Source organism: Orycteropus afer, unplaced genomic scaffold (genome assembly GCF_000298275.1).
Source record: "Orycteropus afer afer isolate SDZICR_OR568_19922 unplaced genomic scaffold, OryAfe1.0 scaffold00011, whole genome shotgun sequence".
NCBI classification, from domain to species: domain Eukaryota; kingdom Metazoa; phylum Chordata; class Mammalia; order Tubulidentata; family Orycteropodidae; genus Orycteropus; species Orycteropus afer.
Window position 1 is genome coordinate 13,543,781 of NW_006921598.1, and position 14,982 is coordinate 13,558,762.

At 40.4% G+C, this 14,982-nt stretch overlaps 1 protein-coding gene across 1 annotated transcript in view; it reads left to right on the plus strand.

Moving 5' to 3' along the window:
* The first annotated feature begins 3,865 nt into the window (after nucleotides 1-3,865).
* Nucleotides 3,866-14,982, plus strand: part of LOC103205681 (synaptotagmin binding cytoplasmic RNA interacting protein) — a 22,349-nt gene continuing 11,232 nt past the window's right edge. Inside the window, exons 1-6 of the mRNA XM_007951067.2 lie at nucleotides 3,866-3,967; nucleotides 5,310-5,469; nucleotides 6,191-6,309; nucleotides 6,439-6,546; nucleotides 8,919-9,032; nucleotides 9,133-9,309. Coding sequence (XP_007949258.1) covers nucleotides 5,322-5,469; nucleotides 6,191-6,309; nucleotides 6,439-6,546; nucleotides 8,919-9,032; nucleotides 9,133-9,309 — 666 coding nt within the window. The 5' untranslated portion in view covers nucleotides 3,866-3,967; nucleotides 5,310-5,321. The remainder of the gene's footprint in view (nucleotides 3,968-5,309; nucleotides 5,470-6,190; nucleotides 6,310-6,438; nucleotides 6,547-8,918; nucleotides 9,033-9,132; nucleotides 9,310-14,982) is intronic.

Consider the following 14,982-nt stretch of genomic DNA (forward strand, 5'->3'; position numbering starts at 1 on the left):
CTGGCTGTGACCAAGCAATGACCTTAACCTTGCCCCTTGTCAGCTCTACTATATACCTGGGAATTCTGATCATTCACATAAACTTATAGGCCCATTGTCTGCCAACCCTATATATGATCTTGGATACACTCCCCTTAAATGGGGAAAGTCTTACTTAGCAAATCCAAATCAAACTCACTGCCATCGAGTTGATTTCTACTCAGAGCAACCATTTAGGACAGAGTAAAAATACCCTATAGGGATTCCAAGGCTGTGAATCTTTACAGAAGCAGACTGCCTCATCTTTCTCTCTAGAGGCTGATGGGTTCGAACCACTGACTTTTTGGTTAGCAGCCAAACGCTTTAACCATTACGCCATCAGAGCTTCTCATTGGATGTCTGAATTTTGTTAAGCAGTGGTATGTCAGAGAAAGAGTTTAAGAAATAGTTTTATGCATCATAACAATGTTTGAGCTAGGAGACCTTAAAAATGTTTCAGTTTGGTGGTTCCTCAAAAATTTAAACAGAAATTACCATATAATCCAGCAATTCCACTCCTAGGCATATACCCCAAAGAAGTGAAATCAGGAATACAGAGAGATACTTTCACCACAATCACTGCATAATACAACGTCTCTCTTCCCACTTTCTTCCTCCCTGTGGTTACCTCTTCCTGTGTCCTTCTTTCCTATGCATTCTTGCCTTCTCAGCTATCTCCCTGTGGAAACATTGTTCCTCTGATCTCCCATGGTTGATTTTTGTAAGGAGTGTACTTGGTGTAAATGTTCACCTTCTATAGCTGTCTACTGTTTGACTGGAAACCATGGGAGTGAGTTCAATTCCACACTTAACCGGTAACTAGGGACCATAGTCTTGGGCATTTCACCAGGCTCTATCTGACCCGCAAGCTTGGCCTTTTTTATAATTTTGAGTTTTGTTCCACATTGTTCTAGGGGCCATAGTCTCAGTGTTTCACCAGTCTTTATCAGACCAGTAAGCCCGGTCTTTTTAGATTTTGAGTTTTGTTCCACATTTTTCTCCCATTCTATCTAAGATCTCCTATTTTGATGCTTTTTGGAGTGGTTTATAGTGGTAGCCGAGCACCACCTAGTTCTTTGGGTCTCAGGGTCATGTACGGTGAGGTTTCCACGGTCTGCTAGTCCCTGGGACTAATTGTTTTCACGTGTCTTTGACTTTCTTCAGTTTTCTTTGCTCCTGAGGAGGAGAGACCAATTTTTGCTTCTTAGATGGCTGCTTGCAAGCTTTTATTTATTTATTTAAAAATTTTTGATTTGGGTGAATGTTTACAGAGAAAATTCATTTTCCATACAATTCATACCCATTTATTTCATGACATTGACTACAGTTCCCACAATGTAACAAACAGCTCTCTTCCCATTTCCTCCGTGTAGTTACCTCTTCCCTGTGTCCTTCTCTTCTATGAATTCCTGTCCCTTGAGCTATCTTCCTGTGCAAATACTACCCTTTTGTTCTCCTATGATTGCTTGTTTTAAAGAGTGTATCTACTTGATGTAAATATTCATCCTATATGCTTGTCCATTGTTTGGCTGGAAACCATGGGAGTGAGTTCATTTCCAGACCTGAAAGGTAACTAGGGGCCATAGTCTTGAGGGACTCACCAAGCTATCAAGACCAGTAAACCTGGTCTTTCTATGATGTTGAATTGTGTTTCACATTGTTCTCCCACTCTATCCAGGATCTTCTGCTGATCCGTTTCCAAATGGTTGATGGTGGCAGCAGGCACCTTCTAGTTCTGCTCTTAGTCATATAGGCTGAGGTTCACTTGATCCATTAGTTCCTTAGACTAACTGTTTCCATGTATCTTAGGTTTTCTTCATTCTTGTTTGCTCTGATGAAGAGAGACCAATTGCTGGATCTCCATGGCCGCTGGCAAACTTTTCTTAAGAGTCCAGTCACTACTCACCAAAGTAGGATGTAGAACAATGGTTACACATTAATGTTTTACCTATACTATTATTCAGGACGTTTGGAATACGAACTAAAATCCCTATTTCTTTAAGAGCTGAGTACCGTAACAAGTAAATATTTGATATGAAGGGATTTTAGATAATAAAGCTCTCAGATCTTTGCTAAATAGGCTGACTAGATATTACTTTCATGAAGTAATTCAGATTTTGCTCCAGGTTCCTATGAAAACAATCCTGTAGTTTATGTGATTAAGCGTTTTGAAAAATGCTTATCTAACTTTTCCTCAAGCCACTGGTTGGTATCATAGCCTAGTCTTATTTGGGAAACCAGTGAGTTCTATAAAATAAGCTTGGTTTTTAATCAAGAGACAATACTATTTTTCATTACTGCTACATTAGGTAAAATTAGTATCCACATCGCGTCTAAAATTTAAATGCCTTTGTTTTCCTTGTACCTAGAGAACAGTTACAAAGGAAACGTCATTTCACATAGCACTTAGTCGCCAAGTTTTTTGAAAAGAAACAGGTCTTTTCTTCACAGTTGCCCTAACCAGCCTGCTTGTCCTGCATCAAGTTGCTCAAACTGTGCTATTAGGAAGCTCTACACTGCTTAAAAGGCCAGGGACTGAAAAGGCAGATTGCACAACTCTTCACCACCGGGTGACTTCGCTTCCAAATCTGGCCTTCATGTCATCCCCAAAGCGGGAGCCGTTCTTTTCTTCATTGGAGCCAGCCCGGTCCCCCTCAAAAGCAGCCGGCTTTTCCATGTCCGAGGCTCGGGCGCCCCTCCCTCCGGTCAACTTCCTCGGGAGAGCACAGGCACGCGGGCACGGGGTTCCCGGCGACCCCACAGTCCGTCAGGGGAGACAGGTCTCTCTGAGGCGACTCCCGTTATCCGAGAACCTAGGGCCACCAGGCCCGAGGGTCCGCCGGTCTCTGAGCCAACCCCCTCCCCCGCGGCCCCATTGTCTGCCTCGCCCCGCCCCGGGGGACACGTGCGCCTGCAGCTTCCCGAGCAAGCAAGCGCCGGGCGGCGCGGCGTGGACACCGCCTGGAACGGCTACGCGGCAACAGCGCCAGGGGCGGGGGCCCGGCGCGCAGAGACCGGTGGGTGCCCTCCGCGAAGCTGCTGTCGCGCACCGCGCCCCCGCCTGGTGCTCAGCTGGTCCCGGACGGGACGGGGGAGGGGCGGGCAGCAGTTCGGTGGGGGTGGCGTGCGCGTGGTACTGCGGTGGGGGGGGGGGGAGGGGGGGGGGGGTGGGGTAGGGAGATGCTTGTCTCCTGACAAAGGAGAACGAGTGGGACACGCTGAGCCGGCCCGCCCCGCCTGGAGGGGGAGCGGGAGAGGGAGTGTCGGGAGGGGAAGGGGCGGGCCTTTCATTCACTCTCGGCCCCTCTGTTGCCGCTGGAGCGGAAGGGCGGGGTCTCGCGCCCACCATGGGGTGAGGAGCTAGGGAGGAGGCTGGGTGCGGGGCGGAGCTCCCGGGCGCGCGTCCCAAGGCGTAGGCTACGTCGTCACGTCAGCGCGGGAGAGAGAAAGAGAGGAGCCGGCTCGGCAGGGACTGTGGGACGGGACCGGGAGAGCGAGCGAGGGAGGGAGTGAGCGAGCGTTTGAGCAAACAAGGAGGGGAACAGGCGGCCACTCGTGCCTGAGCGACCGCGGACGAGAGTGGGAGCAGTGGGGGGGAGGGAAGGAGCAGGGAGGGGAAGAAGAAAGACAGAAGAAGGCAGGCGAAGGCTGGAAGTAGTGGTAGGGGGAGAAGGAGGAGCTGGAGGAGGGCAGGGGCTGAGGGAGTGAGTGAGAGAAGCGGACGCGCGAGGGAGGGAAGAGAAGGGGGGGGTCACGCGGGCGCGCGCGCGCGCACCGGGAGCGCGCTCGGAGGCGAGTGGAACTGGATCGGGTTTGCTGCCAGCGGCGTGAGCTTCGGCCGCCATTTTACAACAGCTCCACTCGCGCTGGACAGAGGGAGCAGCGAGCACGCGTTTCCCGCAACCCGATTCCCTTGGACAGGATTCCTCCGCCGCAGCCCAACGGGGAGGTAACAACCAGCAGTACCTGGGTCTGGGTGGGGAGCTCCATGACATCGTGGAGTGAGCTGGGGGAGGGTGGCGCGGGGAGAAACCGGCTTTTCTGGAAAATGGATTCCAAGGGGTAGAGGAGCACGTTGACTGGGGCTATCTGGGAGTAGGCCGCGGCCCGCGCCGCTACTTCCGTCTCTTCTCCATGTGCTGCTGCTGTTCGGGCTTTGTCTGCGGCGCTACGGGGAGGAGGCGCCTCTGCTGTTCCTTGGCCCGCGTGGATCGCGAGCGGCGGCAGAGTTGGTGCTGTCGTGGCCGTCGCTGCGGCGCGGGAGTGGGCGGAGAGGAACAGCTCCTGTGTCCCGCAGCCGCGCGACAGGCTTGGGTGGTGCTTGGGGTCTGGCGGTCGTTGGGCAGTTCGCGGAACGCCCTCACGCCGCGGAGTTACCAGCCCCAGCGCCGCAGTCGCTGCACCGACAGGCGAGGGGTGGGGGCTTGCAGATCGGGCCGCAGGTCACGTCTCGGCGGGGCAGGAGAGCGACCCGGTCGCCGGCGCCCGGGGAGCGCCTGGGGCGGAGAGAGCCATGTGTCACAGCGGAGACGGCGGCGCTGGGGGGCGGGGAGAGCCTGTGGCCAGGCGCCGCCGTGGCCTCGGTGTTGAGAGACGAGATTGTATTGCTGCTGTTTTCTGGGGGCTCTGACCACGATTTCGGGTTGATGTTGGGAGCCGGTGATGGTCGTCTTGGCGTGGGACTCGGTGGGTTTTCGTTGAAGGAAGTTGTAGGACATCTGAAGGCGCAGAGCACGTGTTTCTAATGGGCGGTGAGGCCGCCGCTCTGGGTGCGGAGTCGAGGGCGGCCTTTTGGGGTGCGGGGGTGAAGAGTGGAGAAAATGGGTGGTGGGAAAGGTAGCTTGTGTGAGTGCTTTGTTCTTTACTGACTGTTGTTACTGATTTATAAGCGGCTGGCGGGAAAAGCGCGCACTTTGGGGGTTTACCTTTGAGAAGGAACAAGCCCAGTTTAGCTTTCTCCACACACCTCGTTCTTGTTACCGGCACAGCTGCATGTGGCACGCTGGCGCGTCCTGGCTAATTGGGCTCTTATTTGTAATAGGGTTCTCCTAGGGAGTGTTAGCAGGTGAGTCAGGGGTGGTACTAAGGAAAACCATAGTGAATCGGTCCTTCTGTGACCCGCTCTCTAAATCTGGCTTGTCAGACGATAGTGACTTTAAAGTAAGGCCTCTTGAAAGGAAGGCACAGGCTGGCTGGTGTAGTAAATGGTAGAGAAAGTAAATATTGGGGCTCTCATTTTATCCTCTATTTTTGAAGATTGTAGTTTAATTTTGCTTATTGCGTTTGAACAGATCTCTGGAAACATGGCTACAGAACATGTTAATGGAAATGGTACTGAAGAGCCCATGGATACTACTTCTGCAGTTATCCATTCAGAAAATTTTCAGACATTGCTTGATGCTGGTTTACCACAGAAAGTTGCTGAAAAACTAGATGAAATTTACGTTGCAGGTAAGAACTAACACTTGCAAAATTATATTATGAAATTTTTCTATTGGATTTCTGGCTTTGAGCTAAAATAGCAACTTTTTGTGGTTTCCAATAAGTGTGGGAACTGGAGTTTTGACTTGTTGTGATAGTTGCTTAATTCAGCTTTGAACTACAAGTTAGGGTGTATGAAGGGAGGGAAGAAGGGAGGGATAGGTGCTAAAGGCTGTTTGGCAGGATGGATAAGTATAAGACAGTAGCAACAGCTGCTAATGTTGGGAGCAGGCCATGTGACTTTTTTTGGGGTATTTTTATAGTAGGATTCTTGTTAACTAACTTGGTAACTGTAGTCTTGGACCTTGTCTTTCTTGGTGTGGCTGTTACTTTTTTCTAGTGGTATTTGAAATTGAATAGAGGTTCAGTTGTCATGCTTGGTACTTTGTTGGTTGATTATAGGATTTGTAAGCCTATATATTTTATTGTAGGAATATTTAGTGTTCAGAACTGTCTTAGACACAAAACAAGATATAATGAAGTTGATTCATTGTAAATGTGGTTGAAGTGTTATTTCAGAATGCAGTTCAAAATGGGTAAAGTATGTGTGTTTTTCATTATGTAGATAAGGGGGATTAGTAGACTTGTTAGTTGGCATACATATACCTGTATTGGCCAACATGATCATTTCTAAAAAACATTTTCCAAAAATACCAGAACTTGACAACTTACGAAGTTTTCTCTTCTCCAGGGCTAGTTGCACATAGTGATTTAGATGAAAGAGCTATCGAAGCATTAAAAGAATTCAATGAAGACGGTGCATTGGCAGTTCTTCAACAGTTTAAAGACAGTGATCTCTCTCATGTTCAGGTAATGTTAATTTAATGTCAGTGTAAGAAAAATTATAATTTGAGTAGTTTTTTGTACTTTGTTAAGTGTTATTTAACTGGATGGAGATTTGACTACACTGTTCAACATGATTGGAAAATTTCTTTACAGAACAAAAGTGCCTTTTTATGTGGAGTCATGAAGACTTACAGGCAGAGAGAAAAACAAGGGACCAAAGTAGCAGATTCTAGCAAAGGACCAGATGAGGCAAAAATTAAGGTATGTCTTCAAAATTGCTTCTTTATCTCCTTCAATTTTAAGGTTTTTAGCTATTTCCTAGCTTTGATAAATAGCCCTTGAGTGTGAAATAGTCACACTCAAGGGTGATAAATAGCCCTGGAGGGTAAGATGTTGAGAATTAATATATTGAGATAATTTATTAATCTTTTTTTAAGTATTTTTATTTATTTATTTTAACCCAGCTTTTAAAAAAAACCTCAACTGCCATTGAGTTGATTCGACTCATAGCGACCCCTCCTTGGGTTTCCTGGGTGGTATCTCTATGGAAGTAGGTTGCCCAATCTCATTTACTTTAAATTTGTGCTAATTGGTATTCCAAATAAAAATTTTAAAGAAATACATCCGTTGTATTTCTAGACACTATTCGAAAAACTTCCAGTCCAGCTTAAGTGTTCTTGAACCTTAAATAAATTTTAACACTCTTTTTTTCCCCTCTTACTAGTATGGGTTATTAAGTTGTTTATTTCTAAAAGTAGTATTTAAGAATAAAATTATTTAGTATGTAAATGAGGAAACAGTGGGAGTGAAAGTTTTTTTTTGAATATTTTATAAAAAACTAACCGCAAATTCAACTAGGTTTTGATCTTTGTGTTGGTTTTAACTTGGTGTTCTTAATATAGCCTGCCAGTGCTCTTGAACCAGGGATTATGGTTTAAGAAAATCAGTGAGGCATAGGTTGTTGGGTGGTGATTTAATTGTATGTGAAGAGGGATGCCTTGATTATGGACAAGATTGGAATGGAATATGTTAGACATAACTATAAATTTGAGACTTTTACCAATCTGTTTATGATTGGAGTTAGTTTGAAGTAATTTTTCCATAAAAATGGAGGACGTTTGCCCCATTTGTAATTAAAATACATTTGGGAGTTTGGATTTATTAACATTTTATAAAAGCTTGAAAGTTCAGTTCTAGTGTAATTTTGTAGTTCCTTTCAGTCTATATTTGCAAAGGGATAGCTTAAAGCTATAAAATAGAATTCAAATTGTGGCAAGGAAGGTTTAGAGACATATTTATAAAACATCTTAGGGAGGAAATAGTTTTTTCAGATTGACCAAAAGTATTATTTGAGTCATGTAAGAGTTAAGGAATCATTATAGCTAGAAATCACAGGAAGCAGAGAAGATATGAACTACTCCATGGTTTAGTTTATATGATTGTCATAGATTTAAGTTTTAGTTTTGTTACTAACCCAGTGTTGACCCTGAAGCATTTGAAACTTGTGTGTAATAGAAAAAGATGCCAAAAATAGGTAGCTTTTTGTTAGCCTGTTTTGTTAACATGTAAAAGCATGAACACGTTTATGGGTTTTTTCCCTCAAAAGTAATGATTTTTGGTCAGTAGAAAATGTTATATAAAATATGATCATTTATATTTTTAGACTGAGGTGACCTCAAATTATTTCAGTCTTTTGATAAGTTTTGTCACATTGCTGTGTTTAGCGTGTTTTTATTTCACAATTTACCAGCCAGCTATTTAATTGTTGTCAACTGAGTTGATTCTGACTATTGGTTACAGAATAGAATTGTTTCGTAGGTTTTCTTGACTGTAAACCTAACGGATTGCCAGGCTTAGGTTAATGGTGGATTGCTTTTTAGTACTTTTCTTTGCCTATGAGATAAAGAAATAGTGATAATGAGTCAATAAGACTTGTATAAATTTTGAAAATTCCTTTATGGAGTTAAAATGTAGAACATAAGTCACATTGTTGAAATTTTACGAAGTTTTCAAAATCATTTTGACTCTTATTTTTCTGAATAATCCATGCTGTTTTGTGAAGCATAGTTCTTGAATATGAAATGAAAAAGTTATTTTTACTGTAGCTCCCAAGTTTCTAGACTTAGTTTAAGAACTGTAATTTCTGTAAATGTTGGTGAAATGCCCTGAATGGGGGTGTGTACCTATGGATAGAGTAATCAGTATTGGATAAGAAATCCAGACTTGAAGAGGTAACTTATTTAACTCCTTTCTGAAGAGGAAGAGTCTCAAGAGAGACTTAAAACTCAGCAAGATTGGATGCTGAGTTTTCAGGAGGCATAGTAGTGTTAGACCTTGCCTTGAAAGTTGTTAATGGATTAGTATCTTAATTTTTTATTAGTTGTTTACTAAGCATAATTCATTAACTAATTGAAGAGTAGAAAATAATTTGAGTAGGATCATGAAGTGTTGATTATAAGGTAGGGCTTTACCAAGTAAATGTTAAAGGGAAAATTGTAAAATAGACACCAGAGGTCTCTTTATAAGGAGTGTTGCCAAGACAGTTTGGAAGAATTTGAACCGGATTGACTTGAACTATTAAATGCATGCATGTGGTCTTGTTAAATGTATTGATGACATTTGAACTTTTCAAGGCACTCTTGGAAAGAACAGGCTACACACTTGATGTGACCACTGGACAGAGGAAGTATGGGGGACCGCCTCCAGATTCCATTTATTCAGGTCAGCAGCCTTCTGTTGGCACTGAGGTAAAGAAACTGAAAATTTGTACCTTTTGTAGTAAATGTACAAGTATCTTATTACCTAAAGAAATTCTCCATGGTTTTTACTTCATATTTTGATTTACAGATATTTGTGGGGAAGATCCCAAGAGATCTGTTTGAGGATGAGCTTGTTCCATTATTTGAGAAAGCTGGACCTATATGGGATCTTCGTTTAATGATGGATCCACTTACTGGTCTCAATAGAGGTTATGCGTTTGTCACTTTTTGTACAAAAGAAGCAGCTCAGGAGGCTGTTAAACTGGTAAGTTTTTTTTCCCTTCTGTCTTCATTATTTTCCATGTCGTTTTTTTTCTTACTGTGTTTAAGGGTTAAGCCAGGTATCTTTTGAATTGCTGATAAGTCAGTGTCTTACACATTCCTTATGCACACATTGTATTAGTGTTCAGGATCAATAAGATAGTATGGCAGAATTCCTAGTAATCATTTGTTTGAAACATCTGGCTTAGTGATTTTCATTTTTGTTTTTTTCATTATAGGGATGTAAAAAGATGTAATAAAGTGACTGTAATAGTTAGGGCTTCCATAGTTTCTGTACAGACCTGGTTCTTCCGTATTTCCAAAATATTTCACAAAGACATTATAATTATGTATGTTTAATGAAATAAAAGATTTTTGTGATGAGTGGGTTAGATTTTTACTTTTTTCTCAGCTTATTAAAAGAGGGATTTTTAATGGTTTGAATTATAGGTTATTTAACTTTCTTTCAAATTAATGTTATTAAATTCTATGACTCAAGTGGTTTCTGCATTTCATAGTTTTAGGAAGCCAAGGATTGATTTCAACCTATGAAATATACCAAAAAATATAATTTATATATAATGTATAAGCCTTATTGGGCTTATGTATGGGTAAATCAAAGCAAATTTAAAATCCTAAGACTGTTTTCCCCTACTGAGGAATTTTCCCTTCTTGGTTTACCATCAGAGCTATCACTTGCACCTTAAGACAAACCTTAAGGAAGAAAAATAAAAGAATGATATTTTGTTCTGCTGTTTTGTATTGCATGAATCCCTCCATTAGTATGAGTAATTGAATATGGTAAAGGTTTACTGTATAAAATTATGCTGCTTAAAAGTGTTCTGTAAGAGTCTTTTAAAAGGATTCAGATGGTTAGGTATTTCTTTTTAAATTATGTCTGATTTTTGCCTGCTTAAAAGAATGCTTCCTATTTCAGAGGAGATGTAGCTCTTAGTAGAGCCATTTATTAGAAACCTCTGAGCTGTGTCAAACTTACATTTAGCAGTTCAGATAAAAATTAAGGATTTCTAGAGCTTGGAAAAAGAGGTACTTTATAAATCATCCAGTTTAATAATTTTCTATTAAAAAAATAGAACGTTTTTGTGTAGAGTACCAATAAAGTAATGGTATGTTTTAATGTGAAAACGCAAAGTGATCTGGGCGGTAATGCGCTATCTTACTGAATAACCAGTGATGTCAGATCTTTTTAGTTCTCGAGTTTTTATGTAAAGTTTTAATTTCGTTTAATAGTAAATGGTTACTTGGTTGCATAAGTAATGGTTTGTGTATTAACATTTTTAAAAGGAGTAATTAAACTGACATTTGTAGGTTACTTAATTCTTGGTATCAAAATATGCTAATTATAGTAGGTTCTGGGAATTTCTAGATTCCAGAACACTTAACGGTACATTATTAGAGAAGAGTGCTGGATACTCCAATTGTAACATGATTTTGAGTGACTGGCAAGTACACATGAAATATGTTTCAGTTTAGACAGTTGCTTTGGTTTAACAAGTAATATCTTAAAATTCAAAATTGTAATGCTGTAGGCTGCCTAGTTTTAAAATCTTATTAATATAGCTAGTTTTTAGCTATAATGAATAAATTACAAATAACCAAGCAGCCTTTTGATTGGTCTAGGAACTAATTATTTTCTTCTTTTCTTGTGCTTCTCTGTTGTGATTTGAGTTCTTGTCTAGGGGCATGGTTATTTTTTACTATCTGATGAATAGGAGGCTTTGCATTATGGTGCCTTTTTGAAGGATAGTCCTAATGGTAGTGGTATATATCTAGTGGGATGAATCGAACCATTCTTGTTTTTAAAGGATGCTTTACTTTGGCATGGGTACGAATTGACTCCGTGCTAAGTGGTGGTATTACTTTGGCAAGGGTTATGGTAATAGTAGAACTGGGAGATTTGTCTTTAATACACAGTAACAGGACTAGATTTGAGGAAATGAAGTATTTGAAACATTCTAGAGAAATACAAGTTGATTTGGATATTTTTTGCTACTCTGTATTTGTGAAATTGCTATCCTTCCTGGGAATTACAGGGCAATCCCTTGAGTGCTTATTGGAGCATATTTTAGAAATTATCCCTACTTCTCTATTATATTTTAAGATTGTATTTAAATTACAGTTTTATTTAAGTTGAATTTTTATATTAGAAAGTAAGAGTCATTCTAGTTACATATAAGCAAACGTTGAGAAAATGCTTTTGCATTGTTTATGATCAGAGACGATTGAAGCACCTTCTCTGTTTTCTCATGCTTTAAGTGTCTTGAGGAATATTTCAAGTGTAGATAGTTTATGTGTTGGACCTTATTTTTTTAATACTGATACAGCAGTGGTTTTTGTTCTACATTAAACAGTTGTAGATTTAAAATTTGTATTTGAATTACTTGTGAAAATGGATTAATTGATGTTACTTGCAAAAGAAGAGACATGAAGTTAGAAGCAGCTGCAAACTTAAAGTGACCCTGTTTTTAGCTAGCATATACCTTGTATTTTGAAAAATTCAGCCTTAAAATGATGATAGTCAAGCTAGAGAAGCAAGATCTGAACTTGTGGAAAGAGAAAATAGCAACTGTCACTAGAGTGCTTTTTAAGGGACAAGAGCTGTGGTATGTTCTACATTAATATTTTAAAATGCCATTTCAGCCCTTTCTTTAAGGTAAGTAGAATTGTCTTCATTCTGTAGATGAATGAAAAGGCTGGATGACTTGCCTAAGACCCAACACTTTAGTTATACACTTGTTTTGTTTAGCTTGCGTGTGTGCTAAGTAAAATCAAATCAAATCAGTTGCTTTTGGGTCTATTCTGACTCAGCAATGCATATGTTTAAGTGTAGATGCTCTATAGGAGTTTTAAATGGCTTTGACTTTTTGGAAGTAGTTCGCTAGGATTTTCTTCTGAGGTGCCTCTGGGTGCCTTGAATTTCCAGCCTTTCACTTAGTAGCCTTGTGTTTAACCATTTGCACTGCCTTTTAAGCCAGCAATACAGGATAGCTAAATGTCACCAAATGGTTGGGGTGTTTTTTTTTTTTAAAGTTACATGTGGTTTTGGTAGTGTTAATAGGAGCTTGGGAAGTAAGTTATGTCTCTGCTGCCAAAGTATTTTTTTGTATCTAACCACTCTTCACCATCTTCACTGTTACCATCCTAGTCTAAAGGACCCATTCATCTTTTGCTGGATGACTGGCAAATCCTTCTGACTAGTCTTTTTACCTTTCATAGTTCCTTTACAGTGTACCATTCAACACCTTAGATTAGATCACATTTCCCATGCTGAAAATGATTACCCTTGAAGGAGCCCTGTCTGTGATGATCTTTTGCTTATCTCTCCAATCCCTTCTCCCCAGCTCTTTCTCCTCTTTATTATCTTTCTAGCAATACTTTGCCTTTTTTGTTCTTCAAATCAGAATATAAGCTCTTTTTCTCCCCTGTGTCCCTAAATTTTAGAACACTGCCATAATATATTAGATGCTGGATAAATAACTTGACTGGCTGACCATCTCCATCTGATGCATCATTTATGACAGAAGAATTTATAACATTTCTGTATAGCCCATATGCCATTTTGCTATTTAAAGTTTTGTAGCTTCATTTCCCAAGTTATTGTGGGCCATCATCACGTGAAGGGGTTAGAGTATATTAATAGGTGATGAGGAACTCCCGCTTTCCTTTTCCTCTTAGGCATTATCTGGAAATAAGTACGATTTTTGTAGTTGTCATGAAGACTAAGAAGGGCAGGCCAAGGTGTGTATGCATTCCTGTGGTGTGCTGTTGGAATTTGAGCCCAGAGCCAGTGGTGCTGCAATGGTATATAATGGAAATAACCCTGCTGAAAATGCTAATGGTGCCTCTTATAAACATGTGTATAAATGATTTCTATTTTAATAGTCATTGATGGCTTTATTCACCAAAGTGTACACATTAGCATAATGTGTGTAAACCATTTTGATGAATACAACTGACAACATGGATTCACAACATCCTTCAGTAGCAATTTAGCACATATTTAGTGTGCTTAATATGAAAATTTGCTTTGGACATACTAAGTCATTTGATCCTGTTTTTTCATGAGTTTATAGGATATGAGAAGCGAACTGCAATTAAGTGTCAGCAAGTGGTATAAAAGGTAGAAGAGGGATGAAGGGGTATATCCCTTTGCTTTAGAATTGTCAGAATTCATCGTAATAAAGAGGTTTGAGTGGGATAGTGAAGAAAAATAGGTTGTATTTTTCTAGTTGTTGCACCATTTTGTGGAAGTAAGTAGGAGATAAAAACCATGTGATAAAATCAAAGGGGAAGGTAATCATCCATGCTAGGCTGAGCTGCAGGGTGCTACTAAAGTTTGAGCCTTGGTGTTCATGGCATGATGTAAATGACAGAAGAACAAGGATGCTTGGATAGAGAATAGAACAAACACCAGGAGGGTGTTGGCAGTAAGATGAAGAGAGGTCAATGATTTTGAAGGGATAAATGATAACGCTACTAGTAGTATGCTATAGGATCTATTTGACTTTTTATCAGTGACTTAAGATGTAATTGGGTTGTTCATTCAGCAAGCTGGAATTGAGTTAGGGACAAATGTCAAGTCCTGTACACAATTTAATGAGTAAATTATAAGCTGTAGTGTGAGTCAGCAGTGTGGTATGGTTTCTAAATAAGCTAAGGCTATCATGGAATAAATGTAATAGAGGTGTGATGTCTAGAAGTAGATTACCAATAGTTTCTAGTTTATTTTCCTCAATCTAAGTTTGCATCTAAAATATTAAGAATGTCACTTTTTACGGAGAGAGAACATTGGCAGAGAAGGAATGATTGGCCAAGCATGGTGAACAACTGAGTCATGAAATGTATGTGTAGATACATGAAGCACTGTCGTTTAGGGGCGGGGGAGTGGATTAATTCTTTGTCTTGCGAAAGGTAGAAATAGAATTGATGGGTAGAAATTTTAGTGATGTAAATTTTGGCTCAGTTTGAAGAAAGAGTTTCTAATTGAGAAATGCTTAAAAATGAAGTGGATGGGCTAGGGAGGTAGTGCTATTCTATAAGGAAGTGTTAAGACTAAACAGCTACTCTGGATCAGATTCTAGAGTAGCTGAACTGAGATTGCCGAACTTTTGGAGATTTGCTGATTTACTGCCTACGAAGGAGGGAAAAAATGGCTTAAGATTTTAAGCCTAGATGATAGGAATGTTAACAGATTATAAAATCCTATTTTGGTGTTCTTAAATACTGAAACTGTATTCATAAATGCTCAGAAGTTCAGTTTTTTATATTTGGTCAACTCATTGGTTCTGAACCTGAAAGCTAGGCTTCTGAATCTTATTTTTTAACATGTAGGCCCACCTTCCTAAAGGTGGAAAGACCTATTCACTTTTTTTATTCTTTCATTTTTATACCATTGTAATGTCCTGATGGCATATTAACTTTTTTGATAGTTATAATTTATCAGTGTTAAAATAGAAGCCCCATTAAGTCTCAGAATAGTTTTTTTTTTTAATGCACTCAACCATCTAATTCATTGTGGCCTATGTGCTGGATGAGAATCTTATTTTGTGTTTAAGGTGATAGGTTGATTTTAAAAAATAATAACGAATGAGAAAGGTTAAGTCAGTCAAATATACATACAGGCAGATACTCATTTAATTTGTGGGTAGAATATAGC